Here is a 17,317-nt window from a genome sequence, read left to right as displayed (position 1 = left end):
CTATTTTCCAATACCCCCCCCTATTTTTTTGAGAAAGGGTCTTACTATGTAGCTCAAGCTGATGTGGAATCCCTATGTAGACCATGGTGGCCTTGAACTCATAGAGATCCACCTGATCCTGACTTCTACATACCAGAATTAAAGGCATGTCCTACCAACTCCAGATTTTTTTTTTAAAGACAGGACCACATGTAGTCCAGGCTGGCCTCTTGCTATGTAGCTAAGGATAATCTTAACCCCTGATTGTCTTTCATCTGCCTCCACAGTGCTGGGTTTAAAGGTAAGCTCCACCATGCTTAGTTAATGCTCCTCTTTCAGGGCTGCCTCTTCAGCACACACTTTGGCTTTGGCCCTCTTCCCTCTCTGTCCCCAAGAAACCACAGTCTGGTGGCTGGGGAACAGGTACAAGTCTGAGGTACACTGGAACGGAACACAGTCGGCTGCTAAGGGTCTCTATGGGATGTGGAGAACAGAGGTGTAGGCAGACCAGGAAGGACTGGACGGCAAAGCCGGATGTGGTGACAGGCAGTGGAGGAGGACACTCAGCTGGGAGTCAAGGGAAGGGGACAGGACCATTTTCCTTTTTCTCTTATACAAGTATAGGTGCTAGTGCTGTCAAACATTTGGCGAGGGGGCGTGACAAACGGCTCAGCAGTTAAGAGGACCTGCAGTTACAGATGACTCAATTCTGTTCTTACCACCCACAGAGTGGCTCACAACCATCCATTCCTATTACGGGAATCCTGCATTTTCTTCTGCCCTGGGGGCACCAGACATACACATGGTACATATATATGTATGTATATACACCATACACACATTTATGTATATATATGATATACACACATATATGTATGTATATATTATACGCAGGCAAAACACTTATACCACATAAAATGAAATGTAACAAATCAGTGACTCCAAAAACATGGCTAATAGCCATCTGCACCTTGATAGGTCCTCTTGGTTAGTGATGTTTGTTTTGTTTTGTTTTTAGTTTTTGAAACAGAGTTTCTTTGTATAGCCTTGGCTGTCCTGTAACTAGCTGCATAGACCAAGCTGGCCTTGAACTCATAGAGATCCACCTGCTTCTTCCTCCTAGGGCTGGGATTAAGGGCGTGGGCCACTCCCCAGTGCTTTCAGATTTGGCAACGTCAGGTGCATGAACTGCAAAGAGATATGACCCTGGCTATGGGAGGTGACATGCTGACTCATCCCGGGAGAATGGAGGTGGGCACTCGCCAGGTGAGACCATGGGGGGGTCCCAGATATTTGACGGCACTGAGAGAAGGGTGGCTGGGCACGTGGCACTTCAGATCCTGTCCTTGGAGCTCTATGGTATCATGTTGCTGTGGCTCAACATGAAGAGGAACTCGGAATAGTTCTTAGGCAGAGGGAAGGTTACATGGATGAACCCAGGGAATGTGTGAATCAGGCTGGGAAGAGGTTACAAAGGAGGAAGTCAGATCAAGAAGGGGGTTCCCGGGATCCCGGGGAGAAAGGGGACACTCAAGAGCATAAATTCTAAGCTGAACTCTGCCCTTCAGCCCAGAGTACCCACCCACTGTCTCTCTGCCCCCACTAATCAGTTCTTCTCAGACTTTGCTGGAGCTGGGGCAGGATAAAGTGCTAGAGAGAGCCTGTTGGGCAGAAACCGCTGCTTCTCAGGCCGGGCGGTGGTGGTGCACGCCTTTAATCCCAGCACTCGGGAGGCATAGACAGGTGGATTTCTGTGAGTTCGAGGCCAGCCTATTCTACAGAGGTAGTTCTAGGACAGGCTCCAAAGCAACAGAGAAAACCTGTCTTAAAAAAACAAAAAGAAGGGCTGGAGAGATGGTTCAGCGGTTAAGAGCACTGATTGCTCATCTAGAGGACCAGGTTCAATTCCCAGCACCCATGTGGCAGCTCACAACTGTCTGTAACTCCTGTTCCAGGGGATCTGACGACCTCACACCAATGCACATAAAATAAAGTTAAATAAAGCATAAAAATATTTAGAAAAACAAAAAAGAAAAAGAAAGGGGAAAAAAAAAAGAAAATGCTGCTTCTCCTTCCCCTGCCTAGACCCCTGCTTCCTCTGTTATGTATGCCAGAACCAGCTGCTGGCAAACTCATCTCCGTGTCCTTTATTTGTGTGCTGTGACCTCACCCCCTTTCCTCCCGGCCTGAAGGAGTGATGAAGTGTTGGGGCTGGGAAGGTTGGAATATTCCAGCGGGGTCCCCCACCTTTAACCTCGTGGACATCTGGTACCCTCGAGGCTTCTCTGTCTCTCCCCCAGGCCAGATGATCTTCCGGTCGTTTGGGATGACCTGGGGGTGGGAGTATGAGATAGAGGGTGGCCACGCAGGGGTCTCGGCCCCAGGACCCTAAGGCCCCAGCCCCCACCCCCTCATGACCCCCACCTACATGGGTGCCATTGTAGATGCCCACTTGCACCAGCTTTCGGTTCTGCAGGTTCATGATGCTATAGTTGGCAAACTTCCGGTCCCCATCCTCATTGAATTCCACACGGCCAGTCACTCCGTCGGCATACTTGGAAGACATCAGTACCCTGGGAAAAGAGCATGGCTTCGACTTAACCACAGCACCTGCTCTTCTTTCTGAGCAGCCCAAGCTCCCGCTCCTTCCACCCCGGTTTTAAGGAAGGAAAGATTAGCAGATGGTCGCTCCTCACACTGAGTGGACACCGTGGTGCATGCCTCCCAACACCAGATGGACAGCTCCAGCACCTGAGTGGGTCTTGGATGCCAGACCCCATGTCAGGGGCTTCTCTGAATGAGGATGTATGACTGTCAGAGCCACCATCCTGGTTTTACAGGGGAGGCAGAAGCCCAGAGGGCCTCAGGCCCACTAGCCATCAAATGGTGGAAATAGAACAAACCGCTTCCTTGTCTTAGCCACTGGGTGGCTTACCTGGCTGTATGTTTGCTCATTGGAACATATCAGTGAGGTTGTGTGCATGCAACCCAAATGTAGGGGCCACCCCTGTGAGTGTGCTTGTGGCATACATATGTCATGTTCCTCTTTGGGTTCCTGTGTGCATTCATTGGTCTGTGGGCATACGTGTGCAGCCTGTGACTACACGGATGGCTTGGGAACGTGTGGTGGCGCTGTGGACAGTGGCTCTGGGGTTAAGTTCTGCAGCCATTCTCTTGGTCAACCTTAAATCTCTCATTGTCAATGGATGCCTGCTCTGAATTTCTGGGTCCGTAGAGGGTCCCAGGCTCCATCTTCAGCAAGAGCGTTCTTCTAGGGCACCAGACACTGTGGGAGTTAGGTAAAACCTGCAGTGGGGGCAGGCTGAGGTGGAGAAGCGGAGGCAGTCACAACTTTAGTGACAGCAGAGGTAAGGGTGCTTGTGGTGAGAAAAGGGATGGTTATCATGGTAAAGACACAGGATGCAGTGCTAGGAATGTGGACAGTCACCTCCACAGGGGACTAGCTATAGCATGTCCTAGATAAGGCCCGCTGTAAGTCAGGCATGGTGGTGCACTTAGGAGGCAGAGGCAGGAGGATCTCTGTAAGATCGAGGCCAGCCTGGTCTACAGAGCAAGTTCCAGGACAACTAGGGATACACAGAGAAACCCTGTCTCGAAAAACAAAACAAAAGACTGGCTGGACCACTCCAGGAAGAGTGAACTACGGCTAAAGAACGCCCCTTCTGCCTGGGCAGTGGTGGCACAAATCTTTAGTCCTAGCACTCGGGTGGCAGAGGCAGGCGGATGTCTGAGTTTCGAGGCCAGCCTGGTCTATAGAGTGAGATCCAAGGCAATCAAGACTACACAAAGAAATCCTGTCTCAAAAACAAAACAAAACAAACAAAAATACAAAAACAACACCCCCAATAAACAAAAATAAAGAAAGGAAGAAAGGAAAGAAGGAAGAAAGAAAGAAAGAAAACAAAAAAGAAAAGGGAAAAGGAAAAAAACCCACCCAATCCTTCCCACCTCCTAAGGGATGACTCCTCCCACCTACTGAGAGCAAACCCCGCCCACCTCTTGAACAGTGGTCCTGTCTTCCAGATGTTGGTGTTGCCCACGCAACCCCGCGGCGGGTCGGTGATGTTCTCCTTCTCTAGCAGCTCGTGGACTGCCTGCGCTACCACGCCCACAGCGTCGCTGATGTGGGCCGACTCGTTCTTGCCGTTGATGAGCTGCAGTCCGATGATGCCTGCGCAATCCCGCAGCTTAGAGACTGGACAGACCATCAGCCCCAAGCGACCCCCCAGTCCAGCACTCACCGTCTGGGGCGTAACGCAGGGCGTTCCCCGAGATCTCGCGCTCCCCCACCAGCCACACGTACCCAGAGCCCGTCATGTTCAGCATCGCGGCTGCGCGGTACACGGTGGCAGCGTCGTCCTCGCTGTGGGGCAGACCCGGGTGACGAGCCAGGACTCCAGCTCTCCCTACTCCCGGCCACAGCCTCTCTCTCTCTCTCTCTCTCTCTCTCTCTCTCTCTCTCTCTCTCTCTCTCTCTCTCTCTCGCATGCTCCAGGGGAGCGTGCCTATGCCCACCACCCTTCCTGCTGTCAGGCCCGGAGGTCTGCACAGGCGGTGAGGCTGGACCCAGGGTCTTTCTAGTCTTCAGCTGCTGGCCCTCTCTGCCTTTAGGAGGCAGGAATAGGATACAAGATAACTTTCTGAACTCGGATAATGATGGCTCACTATTGGGCACTTGCTCTGTGCTCCAAATGCTTTGCCGGAACCATCTCAGCATCCTTAAGGGGAATGCGTTCGGATCAGGGTGAAAACCAAGACACAGTGGTAAATGGCAGAGTAGGGTCTGTGCCTAGACAGTCCACTCCAGAACCTGTGAAGCGGTGAGCTCTAGTCAAGTCATGGGTCTGATGGACCTCCGTGTTCAAAGGTGTGGAATGACAAGGTGAGGGCTCTGGGCTGAGAAGATGCCAGTAGAATCCCGTGCCCTAGTTGCTGAGCTGAGCATCCCGGAGATACCATGGGACAGAAGAGAGACTCCTCTCACAGTAGGTATGTTTTCTGACCTCCAAGGCCAGGGCCACCAGGACAAGCCTCGCCTTGTGGGAACATATGGTCCTTAGAGTTTGAGGTGTCCTCATAAGTAACTCCTGTGGACAGTGAGACAGGGGCCCTAGTCCCCTGAGGCTGGGTCTCCCTGGTCATAGCAATGACCCCGAGGTCTTCCCGGGCTCCAGTAGCCACTAAGGGTCCTCTCCTCACCCTGCATCTCTCAGACTGTCATTCAAGGCCCAGCCATGACTGGCATTTTGCTTCTCCAGTGCATGTTTAGTAGGTGCAGTGAAGCCAAGTGGATTACCTGATATTTGGTTATTTTTCTTTAAAAATTTCTTATTTTAAATTTATTTTATGGGCTGGAGAGATGGCTCAGAGGTTAAGAGCATTGCCTGCTCTTCCAAAGGTCCTGAGTTCAATTCCCAGCAACCACATGGTGGCTCACAACCATCTGTAATGGGGTCTGGTGCCCTCTTCTGGCCTGCAGGCATACACACAGACAGAATATTGTATACATAATAAATAAATAAAAATAAATATTAAAAAAATTTATTTTATTCGTGTGAGTGTTACCTACATGCATCTATGTGCACCAGACAAGTGCCTAGTGCTTGTGGCGGTCAGAAGATGGGGTCAGATCCCCTAGAATTGGAGCTTTGAGTGGTTGTGAGTCACTGGGGGTGCTCAGAACTGAACCTGGGTCCTCTGCAAACATGAGGTCATCTCTCCAGCCCTTGTTGGGTTATGTGTATACCAGCTGATCTATGCCCAAGATAAGCCACACTTCCCTAGAATCCTGCCCCCAACTTTTTCAAGGATTTTAACCAAAAGAAAAGCTCTAAATGATGGTGCTGTTGATGAATATAAGCAACATTAAAAACAACGAGGCAGTACCTCAGCAAGAACATATGCCAGAGCCAAAGTGGTGGCATATAGCTTTAATCCCGCCATGGGGGAGGTAGAGGCAGGCAGATCTCCACAAGCACAAGGCCAGCCTGGTCTGCATAGCAAGAACAATAGAACATAGAGAGACCCTGTCTAAAATCAAAACCCAAAAGAATATACGACCGTGCTGCAGTGCACTGAACACGGAAGAGGTCACCCAGCGCCACACATGTCAAGGAGGATGTCTGATGTCAGCTACACCCACCAAATCAGACAGAGAACCCCATCTCCCCAACACATCTCAGACCTATGCAGTGTCACTTGATGGGATTCCGACCAATGAAATGCTTGTGGACATAAGGTCTGATCAACCCGTCAAACCTCATTAGACCATTTTACGGGAAATAGCGATGCCAACAAAGACAGCACGAGGAAAATAAAAATGAGGAGTTTGGGGGATGAATTTCGTGTATACGACAGTCGACCCGATTAATAAGGTCATTTTAATGAGGTCTGCAAAACACTTAGCCTCTCTTGTGATGGAGCCGGAACGTGATGAGCGCTGGGTAGCGGCTCAGCAGTGGCGCCTCACTAACAGGCGCGAGCTTGTGATTCCACAGGTTCTTCGGGGTTTAAAACCAAGTGTTGACTGTGGCTCGAACTCAGTATGTGTGGGACATGTTGTGAGGTATAAGGGTATAAGTGGCATGAATATGGTGTGTGCCAGTGTGGGCGTGTTTGTATGTGAACGCTGTGTGCATATGTGCTGTGTGCTGAGTGTACCAATGGGTGGTGTTCACACAGCTCACATTTGTGTTAGCACCTCTGCCTACCATGACCATTCTTCTGCTACCTTCTTTGCTAGAGCTGTGCCTGGCAAGTCTGCTTTTAACCCTCGGGTACTCAATATGGAGAGGCCCTTCTCACCCTATGTCCAAAGAAAGGGAAGACCCTTCAGTTGCAGTGGGTGGCCCTGGAAATGATTGGCCGTGAAGAGGCAAGTGTGCACTGCTGGGGCCTGGTGTGGTGGGGTTCTACGAAGGGAGGTCCTTCATAGGCCCTGTTCATCCTCATTATAATGCATAAGCCAAGCAGGATTACCTTCTTGATTTTGTCCATTACAAAAGGGCCTGACAGTCTAGTTGGTCTGTTTTAAGAGAATGGCTCCCTTAAGTAGCCTTGACCTGAAGGAAGCCTTCTTGCCTGACTGCTGTGTGTATTCATTTGCCACCATCCTAAATATTCTTTTATCCAACTTGAGCAAATCTCCCTCAAGTCCTATGGTGAGAAGTATAAACAGGCCTTCTCCTGAACAGAGCTTTCTTTGGGCATCCTGGGCTGGGCTTGCCTTCCAAGAGACATTTCCCTCCTGGCTCCCTTTTCAGGACGTATTTCTCCCTCTGATAGGGTCTCGTGAGGCTGAAGCAGGCTTTGAACTTGCCAAGTAGCTGAGAATGACCTTGAACTTTGATCCTCCTGCCTCCGAGTGCTGGAATTACAGGTGTGCACTGCCACACCTGTCTTTATTCAGTGCTGAAGATTGGGGCTAGGACATTGTTCATGCTTGCTGACACATCTCTACTCCCATATTCTTATGGACACATTCTTAATCTATTCCTTTGTTTTCTTCTCTCTCTTTCTTTTTCTTTTTATTTTTTTATTTTTTTTTTTTGAGACAGGATTTCTCTGTAACTTGGAGCCTGTCCTGGAACTAGCTTTTGTACACCAGGCTGGCCTCGAACTCACAGAGATCCGCCTGCCTCTGCCTCTCAAGTGCTGGGATTAAAGGCATGTGCCACCACCGCCCGGCCTCTTTCTTTCTTTCTTTTAGTTGCTGTTTTGTTTTTTGAGACAGGGTCTCTCTGTAACCTTGGAGCCTGTCCTGGAACTCGCTCTGTAGATCAGACTGCCCTCAAACTCACAGAGATTCACCTGCCTCTGCCTCCCGAGTACTGGGATTTAAGGTGTGCATGACCACCGCCCTGCTCTTTTATCCATTCTTTAGAAGCTCTGTACCATCCCTCACCGCAAAGTATACAGTTAGAATCAATGGTTCTCAACTTATGGGTTGTGACCCCCTTTGGGGGGGATTGCATATCAGATATACTGCATATCATATATTTACATTACAAATCATAACAGTAGCAAAATCACTGTTATGAAGTAGTAACTAAATAATCTCCTGGTTGGGGGGGGTCACTGCAGCATGAGAAACTGAACTAAAGGATCGCAGCATAAGGAAGGTTGAGAATCACTGAGGTAGACTGAAAAGCAAAGGCCATGAACCATGACTCTACAGTGTGTCTTTGCACTGTTAAGTGCCTGCCACAGTGTGTATGTGTGTGTGAGAGTGTGTGTGTGTGTGTGTGTGTGTGTGTGTGTAGTGGGACAGTTGGCACTGATGCTCTTGGAGGAGTTGGCCACACCAACATGTGACAGTTACCACCCTCAGAGTGGGGCAGCTAGTGCCAGCCCTGCCATCTGAGTGAAGAAATGGTCTGTCCTCCAGGCTGAGTCCTGGTTGCCACACCCTACACCAGGTTTTGTGCACAGAGAGGTTGCTGACCGGATCTACAGATAGACATCTATCCCGTGTTTGAACACAGCTGTCCCTGTTCCTCTCCTGTCACCATGGCAGCAGGATTTAGGGTATTTTCCTCCAAGCTGTATGAGATGATGTTTTTTTTCCTCCACTCTGTCAGAGCCCAGCAGAGCTGGGCAGACTAGATATTAGATACTGTTGTCAGCAGGGCTGCCACCCTCCCCTTCCCTTTCTCCCTTTCCATGGGTCTTAGGCATAGTCTCCCCCTTTACAGGAAACACTAGTTGGTTAGGAGTAGGGCGATTTAACTGTGTACTCTCACAATAGTGAAATGCGGTGGGAGACAGGCCCTTCCAGGACCAGCCTGTTTTTCTCCATCAGTGGTCTTGGACCTCGGGCTCACCCTCACCTGTACACCTGTACACCTGCATATCATTCTGTGGGGCACCTTCCCTGTCCTCAGCCCTCAGGATGTTTACCTAACTACGTCTCCTGACTTCCAAGCATTGTACCTCCAACCCCCAAAGCTCAACTTAGGGCAAATGGTTCTATGTGACTGTGACAGGTATGAATCCAGGGAGGGATGAACGGAGGATGGGGAGTTGCCTAGACTACCGGGTGAGTAGGAGGATGGTGGGGTGGGGTTCGGCTCTCCTTGGTGAAGTTTTAGCTTTCTTTCTTTCTTTCTTTCTTTCTTTCTTTCTTTCTTTCTTTCTTTCTTTCTTTCTTTCTTTCTTTCTTTTTCTTTCAAATTGAAGCTCATTTTGCTCAATGGTGTCCCAAACTTAGGCCACACGTTGGACTTGCGCCCCAGGCAGAATCCCAGCGATGTGATGAGGAACCGAGCCTACTCACCTCGCAGATAGGATGATGACCCTGGCTTCCAGTTCTCGGGCCTCCATCAGCAGAGCCGTCACATTCTTGGTTCCCGGGTCGAACTGCAGCACCTTCTCTGCCTGTGGTGTGAGAAGGGGCGTTAGCAGGTGGCTGGGAACGGGAACATTGTGCCTCAGTGGCAAGAGTGGGGCCAAAGCCGCTAGGAACCCCGAGGCAGCTTAGCTAGAGCTGCCGTGGCCTGTCCTTGCCACCTGCACTGTGCGCCTGCCTCCTCACTCCTCGCTGGCCTGTCCTTGCTGCCTGTCCTTTCTTCAGCCTGCTCGACGTCCTGGCCTCACGCTCTGCTCTTCTCGCTTTATGCTCGCTCCAGGTCTCTCTTTCCATCTCACTCCTGTCCTCATTTTTGCACTGAGCATGCAAGCTGAAGTGGACCGAGACTCAGAAAGAGACGTGCAGCGGACAGGAAATAGAGAAGTTTTGGAATGCAACTGGGAACAGAGATGGGGCTGACTTTTTCCAAAACCTTGGGAGATCTCAGCTCAGACCTGATTCCTCTTGCTCCTATAGGAGCAGCCCAGACTCTGAAGTGACCAGGTGGGCAGGCTCCCTCCCGGGGTTCCACTAGGAAACCCTGGCGGACCTGGAGATTCGCATGCACTTCCCAGAGCAGCGCCTCCTTGTGGCCGTGCTTGTCTTAAGGATGCAGGCCAGGGTCACGGCGGGTGGGTCATGGGCACCCACACCGCCCACCCCTGCCCTCTCCTGCCTGCTTGCTACCTGCCTCACCACCTGTCTCTCCTCACTGCTCAGGCCTGCGGCTCGGCTCGGCGCGGTGGGGCCAGATAGCACCCAGTGGCTGAGGCACCGCAGGCCGGGACTCGCTAGTCGGTGGGTGGCGTGCACGTCCATGCATATATACCTTGGGTCCGCGCTTGTTGTCATAGGACAGTTGGTCGAGGTTTTCATAGTTCCTTTTTTTACTCTGATGAATAATGTGCACAGAGAAAATATGCAGACACAGAAGAAGATTATAAACGGTTGAAAATGACGGCGCTAAAGCAATCACACCACCTCCTCGGCACGTCTGCAGACGGGCACGTACCTGGAGCTCGCAAACACCGAGACCCGGGGTGGGGCTGGGGGCTGGAGTGGAGCTGAGCGTGGAGGGGGAAAAGGGCAGGGGCCACGGAGGCTCCCTGCCGTGGAGCTAAACTCGTTGAAATCGTCACTTTCGGGAGAGAGGACAACCCTGTCCACACCACCCTTAAGGGGGACCCGCCTGCCACCCCCACCCCTGTCATGCACCTGCTGTGTGGCCCCAGCAGTACCCACCCCCACCCACATCAGTGCTGAGTGAAAGAGGAGCAGCTTGCGGGGCCCTGTCCCCATGGCCCTCCCACCCCCTCCCGCTTACTCTCCCCCCTGCTCTCTGGAGACTGGCTGTTATGCTCACACCCAGATGCCCACATTTGTGTCTGAGACTGGGTGTGACTGGCTGTGCAGGTGTATGCCTGTGTGCCTGCAGGGGTGACACGCCACTGTCACCTTCACAGAAGGTAAATCTATGACAGACTGTGATGGAAGGTCAGTGTAGTCTGAGTATATGTGCTCGGATGTGTGTGTGTGTGTGTGTGTGTGTGTAAGCTTGTAGTTACAAGTCAAGACAGGCGAACACACAGAGGAAGCACTTCTATGTGATCCCCTTGGGCAGTGTAGAGGCATCTGGAGATAAGTGAGGTCTGTCTTTCTAAAGGTGTGGCACACCACTAAAATATCCGAGAACCGACAGGCAGTGTGTATGTGCTTTCGAGTGTGTGAGCAGGTGGTTGGGTGTGCAGGGATGAGGCTGGTGAGCATGTGAGAATGTCGGTGGTAGTCTGTGTGGCTACGACAGACGTGGTAGAAGTATGAAGGAGCCTGCCATATGCTGATAATGGGACTCTCTCCAGAGAGGTGGAGCCCTTGGTGCCAATAACCAGCCCTCCTTCCCAGACTCAATGGACTGCCATAAAGGATTTACTCTGGAGTCTGTCTCTAGCCTCGATGCCTCCCCCAACCCCGCCCATGCCTCACTCCCTCCAGAGATCTATGGCACCTTGGATGTGGGGGACAATGGTTGGCACTAAGTATGATGAGGTCAGCTATGATTTTGCAGGCAGAACATGCTCCCACCCATCACCCTCCCCCATCTGCCTTTTGGGGCCCCTCCCCAGCCTGGGCCTCCTCCTCCTCTCTGCTACCTGAGAAGCACCACCTGATTCTTGGTGCTCTAGGTCCTGGGACTGAGGTAGGGTCAGGGGCCAAATCCTTATTAGGGTGCTGGTGGGGAAGGGCATAGGGGTCACTTTGACCCCCCCACCCCAAATCCTGGCTCTGGTCTCTGGTTGTTCACAGATTGGAGGGGCCAGGTTGAGATGGGAGTGTGTATGTGTCTTGGGATCAGTGTCTACATAGTGTCTTGAGGGATACAGAGCTCAGCTCTCAAGTGGGAGGGAGATGGAGAGGGGAGGGGCATAGAGTAAGCCTGAAAGGGAAGTATGAGATGGGAGCAGGGTTGTAGAGAAACGGGGCTTCAATTAGGGCCACAGGCAGCCACAAGGCAGCCGCCTTTTAGAAAGATAAGGCCTCTGTAAGCATATGGATTACATCCCAGTAGATAGAGGATCCCAGTGCTCTGTGGTGGGGGAGAGGTGTTGGGGTGGATCGCGCTCTGTAGAGGGTGTTCCTGAGAGGTGGGCGGGACTTAGTACCTGGCAGAGAAGGGCTGAGTTATGAGTCTGATTGGGGTCTGAGCTGGGCTTAGGGAGGCCTGAGCTAGAGGGGGTGGGGCGGGACAGGGGTGTTTGCAGAGCTCCAGGTGGTCCAGCCCTCGCGCAGCAGGGACTGACACGAAGGAGATTTCGACTAATGGCAAAAGCGAGTGAAATGAGCCGAGGACAGGCCGGGGCGGGCGCCGCCAGACGCAGTGGTGCTGAGCATGCAGGATGGAGAGAGAGTGTTCACAAGGAGCCACAGACATGGCATGGCCCGCCTGCTCCTGCTCAACAAGGACCTCTCCAGGGTGAGGGCCTCACCTTGGACTCACGCTCCTCCAGCAATGTCTCCAGGCGCTTCTGCGCCGCCCGGCCCTCGTGGTCGTCGCTGACCAGCAGGATGATGTGGTTCCAGTTGTAGACGCGCATCATCTCAAACCAGACGCTGGACTGGTGGGAGTAGGGCGGCACCGTCCGTAGGAAGCTCAGGTGGATGCTCTGTGCAGGGGACAGGGAGGCTGAGGCTGGGCCAAGCGAAGTAGGCTTTTCCCTCCCCCATTGACGGGACCACTTTCTCCCATCTGCCCTTCCCCTGTAGCATCTACTGTGAGGGCAGAGGTTTGGCATTTTCCCAGTAGCACCCTGTCATGGATGAAGCATGTCTGGTCCTAGAGTGACTGGCACCTTCCCACCAGCGCCTCTTTAAAAAGGCTGACTGTAGACGCCTCTCCAACCTCAATGGGCCTCACATGGTACTCTTTCCCGTTTTCATAACTGTATTTTGGACTGAGGTATAGCTCAGTGGTAGAGCATTTGCCTAGTGCAAATAAGGCTTTGGGTTCTATCCAAGGCACTGGTAAGAAAATAACAACTACATCTACGAGTAAGTCTTCTTTCTCGGGGTCAAACGTTGCTGCCTTTCTTCCCCAGAACCCAGAGGCTGTGGCTTACTGGTTGCTTTGCTGCTTAAAATACTCTAGCTTCAGCCGGGCGGTAGTAACACACACCTTCAATCCCAGCACTGGGGAGGCAGAGACAGGTGGATTCTGTGAATTTGAGGCCAGCCTGTTCTACAGAGCGAGTTCCAGGGCAGGCTCCAAAGCTACAGAGAAACCCTGTCTTGAAAGAAAGAAGAAGGAGAAAGAGGAGGAGGAGGAGGAGGAGGAGGAGGGGGAGGGGAGGAGGAAGAGGAGGAGGAGGAGTAGAAGCAGAAGCAGCAGAAGAAGAAGAGGAAGAAGAAGAAGAAGAAGAAGAAGAAGAAGAAGAAGAAGAAGAAGAAGAAGAAGAAGAAGAAGAAGAAGAAGAAGAAGAAGAAGAAGAAAACAACTCCAGCTGCCAGGGACTGTCTATGTTTATCCATGCCCCTGTAACTTGGTCCTCTGAGGCTTCTAGGTTGGGTGTTGTTTGTTTGTTTGTTTGTTTTGCCAGTTCCCTCTTGGTGGCCAGGGGCAGTGTTCTGGAGTGAAAGAATGTTCACTGCCTCTGCCACCAGCTGCAGGCAGGTTACTTCACAATTGGTGCTGCCTATTGGCTCTGAGTGGTCTTGCTGGTTTGTGTGATGGGCAGAGGGCTGACTTTGAGTTGGGACAAGCAGGGACCAGAATGTGGCTGTGATGTTTGGCCCCACTGTTGACCACACACAAGCCCAGTGAGTTAGCCCATGGTCAGTCCCTAGGTTGGTCCAGCTCTATGGGTCCTCCTAGTTTTTTTTTTTTATCCCTGGCTACTTTGCTTCTTCTGGTTATTTCTCTCTCTCTCTCTCTCTCTCTCTCTCTCTCTCTCTCTCTCTCTCTGTTTTTCGAGGCATGGGTTCTCTGTGTCTCTGACTGTCCTGAAACTTACTCTGTTGACCCAGCTGACCTTCAACTCACATAGATCCGCCTGCCTCTGCCTCCCCTGTGCTGGGATTAAAGGCGTGCGCCACCACCGCCCAATCATCATTCCTCTCCTTTAGATACGAGGGAAAAATGGTCAGAAGAAAAATGGTCAGAAGGCATAGGATGAGAGCCTGCTCCTCACTGGCTTGGGAAGAGTGGCCCTTCCCTTTGGGGCTTTCCTATAAGACCCTCCTCTGACTCCCTTTCTTGTCACTGAAGGGCAGAGCCACCACATGCTTGGGCCTGAAAGGCCAGTCATCCTGCCTTAGAGCAGCCTTTTCAGGAACTATAGGCTCTGGCAGGAAGCCTCTGGGGAGTATATGGAGACCCAGAGGCAACTGCTCGGTCCACTAGCCCTCTGGCTGAGCCCAGGCACCAGCTGGTTGTCTCCAAGCTCCTGGATGCCTACAGGCTTCTTGAGTCTACAGGAAATGGGGAGCAGGCTCTGGTGCCTGCTAGGCCACTGGGTGGCTGGATTGAATTCCAGTTGACAAGTCCTTACAGAAATCACAGCAAATGAAAGATCGTATGACCCAGGACAAGTTCCCTGTGTCTCTGGGCTGTGGTTTTCTACAACTCAGCGGCTGCTCTTCAGCTTTGGGGCCAACTGATGGAGGCTATCCCAGTCTTTGGGCCACAAGATCTCTGCAGAATCCTGAGCTGAGATCCTTTAGTCCCTGAGACATGAGTCTCCTGCCACAAGGTGCCTGCCTGTCTACCCTGCTTACCTCCTCCTATGTGCACTTCCATCCGAGGCTGGGGTGCACAGCATCCCTTTTCACCCTGAGCACTTCTCCGTTCGGGCATCTGCTTCTCCTGCTTCTCTCCAACTCTTCCGTGGCTGCACCCAAAGCCTGCCTGTTCTAGGATGCTCCTGTTTACCCCGTTTTCTAGCCCAGGAAGCCCTCTTCTTCCCAAAGGGGATGTTATTGGTCTTTTTGACTGTCAGCAGGAGCCAGCCTGAGTAAGGGGTGACTGCTTGAGTATGTGTGAGTGTGCAAGGAGAGGGAGGGTGAGGATGCTAGGGTTGTATGAGAAGGTGTGTGGGACTGTGTGAGAGCGTGACAGCATGAGCACGCGGGACTGAGTGTGCACGTTAATATGTGGTGAGTATGAACACATATGAACATGTATGTGACTGACTTGTCATAGGCATGTATGTCAGTGTGCTTGAGTATTGTATAACAATACCTATGTGATTCAATGTGAGGTATGTATGTGCAGTTATGAGTGAGTGTGCCATTTAAGCTCCCTCAAGGGCAGCCTGTTATCTAAGCATCCTCACCTCACCTGTATCTAATGCCCAGAGCCAATCCACCTGGCTCAGCTACATGTGGTCCTGGAGCTATCTGGAGCTGACAATGGGGGATAAAAAATAATTGAGTTTGAGACTGGTGGTCAGACTTACCTTGTCAGAGTAGATGGACATTCGGGTCGTCAGTCCCAGAACAGGGATTCTATAGAAACCAGCTGTGTAGGAGACGGGAGTGGGGGTGAAGTGGTCGTTGGGGGTAGGCGGGTGGCTAACTAGGATTGCATAGACCTGTGAATACAAGAGGCAGAGTCAATTTTGTGGGAGTAGAATGGACATTATCCTAGGGTTTGGGACCCAGATGTAGCAAGAGCTGGAACTGCAGGCCAGGGGTCCACACATCCAAGAGACAGGAAAATGAGCCAAACCACAGTACTCTGGTGATAAACCCATTGTGCAGAGGGAGCAGCACTAAACAAGACTCTAGGGATGTAGACGACAACACCACACACACACACACACACACACACATGCACGCACACACGCGCGCACACACATGCACACACACACAGAGTTGGCAGATCCTTTCTCAACCAGCCCTCTCTGGCCAGGGCACCTCTTGTAAAGTCAGGTGGGCAAGTTTCTGAGCAAAGTTCTGGCATGGCCTCTACATTCTGGGATGTAAGGACTGATTCTTACTCCCTTCATCCAACATCCAGCCTGCACCCTTTAGGATACATTCTTGTTTGTAGGCATGAATGTATGTGACTATGTGGGTGTTCATGAGCACAGGCTGAAACATGTATGCACTATGTGCATCACACATTCATGTTTATATATGCCTATCATGATGGAATCAGGGTTTCTATGTGCATTGAGCATACAAAGCAGTGTGTTTATGGATATGCAAATATGTGTGAGCATGTGTAGCTGATTGTGTCATGTTGGGATGCAGTGTGTGTTAGTGCGGTGTTCATGTACACGTGTGTGAGCAGACATGTTCATGGATGTAGCATGTCCTATGAAAAGCATGTATGAACAGCCTCGGCACAGTCCCTGCTCTTCTCTTACATAAACTGGTGCATTGCAGTGACCCTCACATGGCTTCATTGGAATTCAGCAACCAGCTCAGCCAGGGGCGGACAGTTTCAACAGCCACATGTCCTCCCCTGCAGCAGGCTGAGCTTGGCTCCCACACTGTGCCTTGGTGTCTCTGGCATGCGCAGTTCTCACTCCCACCCCTGCAGAGCCTGTTTCCTCTGGCACCTGGGCCATCCACTGCAGACTCATGAAGGGGGGGGAAGGGAAGAGGGGTAAGGAAAGAAACAAAGATGGCCCCAGGCCTCATCCAGTCAGTGGCCTGAAGTGCTCCTCCATTTGTGACCAGAAGATCTGGACCCACACTCACTGGATGGAACAAATCACTAATGAAAGTCACATGGCAGCACACATGGTCCTTCTGAGGACCGGTCCAGGTGGCAGGTGACCATCTGGGGGAAGTGACAGACACAGATGTTTGTTCCAGGCCTCTCCAGGTGCCAGTTAGCTTGGGGTGGTTTAGTAAGGAGACTGAGAAAGACCAGGAGAGGACGGAAAGAAATTGGGACAGCGGGGTGGATGGTGGAGGGGCAGGAGAAAAGGGAAGTAGTGGTCACCTGGCTGGAGATGAGGTCCTCACACACTGACAGGGCCATCTGTATGGCGTTGGGCTTGTGGGTGACAGAGGTGGCGTTGAGCTGTATCTTCCAAGAGCCGTGTCGCTTATTGGCCTGGTTCACGGCCTCGCGGAACATCTGCTCGTGCTTGCGCGTGCTCAGCACCGCGCCGATGTTGACGATCTTGGGGTCGCAGGCGGCGCGGGCGAAGGAGCAGGAAAAAAGCAGGGCGAATGTCAGCAGGTGCATGGTGCTCATGAGCTCCGGGCGCGGCGGGCCTGGTTCTGGGTTGCGCGAGTGCGACGACCCCGGTGTACGACCCGCGGGCCGCCCGGGCGGTCAAGCACCCGCGAGTCCTCCAGGAGCCTGGGGCGAGCGCGGCGGACGCTGTCCGAGGTGCTGAAGCGTGTTCGGCGCTGCTCGAACACCCGCGCGGTAAAGCGGAAAGGACGGCGGCGCGGGCTGAGCGACTGGTCCCGACGCTGCGGCTACTGCAGCAGCTGCGGAGTCATGAGCGGGACCAA

The 17,317-nt window shown here is 52.1% G+C and overlaps 1 protein-coding gene across 8 annotated transcripts in view; it reads right to left on the bottom strand.

The window, feature by feature from the left end:
* Positions 1-17,317, bottom strand: part of Grin1 (glutamate ionotropic receptor NMDA type subunit 1) — a 27,187-nt gene extending 9,870 nt beyond the window's left edge. For 4 of the 8 annotated variants that reach the window (XM_087899890.1, XM_087899891.1, XM_087899894.1 and 1 more), the window contains exons 1-8: positions 16,794-17,316; positions 15,295-15,429; positions 12,331-12,507; positions 9,275-9,375; positions 4,242-4,363; positions 3,997-4,171; positions 2,408-2,552; positions 2,227-2,310 (exon numbers count right to left, since the gene is read on the bottom strand). In XM_087899890.1, coding sequence (XP_087756016.1) covers positions 2,227-2,310; positions 2,408-2,552; positions 3,997-4,171; positions 4,242-4,363; positions 9,275-9,375; positions 12,331-12,507; positions 15,295-15,429; positions 16,794-17,051 — 1,197 coding nt within the window. In that variant the 5' untranslated portion in view covers positions 17,052-17,316. Of the gene's footprint in view, positions 1-2,226; positions 2,311-2,407; positions 2,553-3,996; positions 4,172-4,241; positions 4,364-9,274; positions 9,376-10,175; positions 10,239-12,330; positions 12,508-15,294; positions 15,430-16,793 lie in introns of all 8 variants that reach the window. The other 4 variants (XM_087899888.1, XM_087899889.1, XM_087899892.1 and 1 more) reach the window with 2 other exon arrangements.

Source organism: Myodes glareolus, chromosome 21, assembly GCF_982192425.1.
Source record: "Myodes glareolus chromosome 21, mMyoGla1.1, whole genome shotgun sequence".
Classification (NCBI taxonomy): Eukaryota; Metazoa; Chordata; class Mammalia; order Rodentia; family Cricetidae; genus Myodes; species Myodes glareolus.
This window is presented reverse-complemented; position numbering and strand designations above follow the sequence as displayed.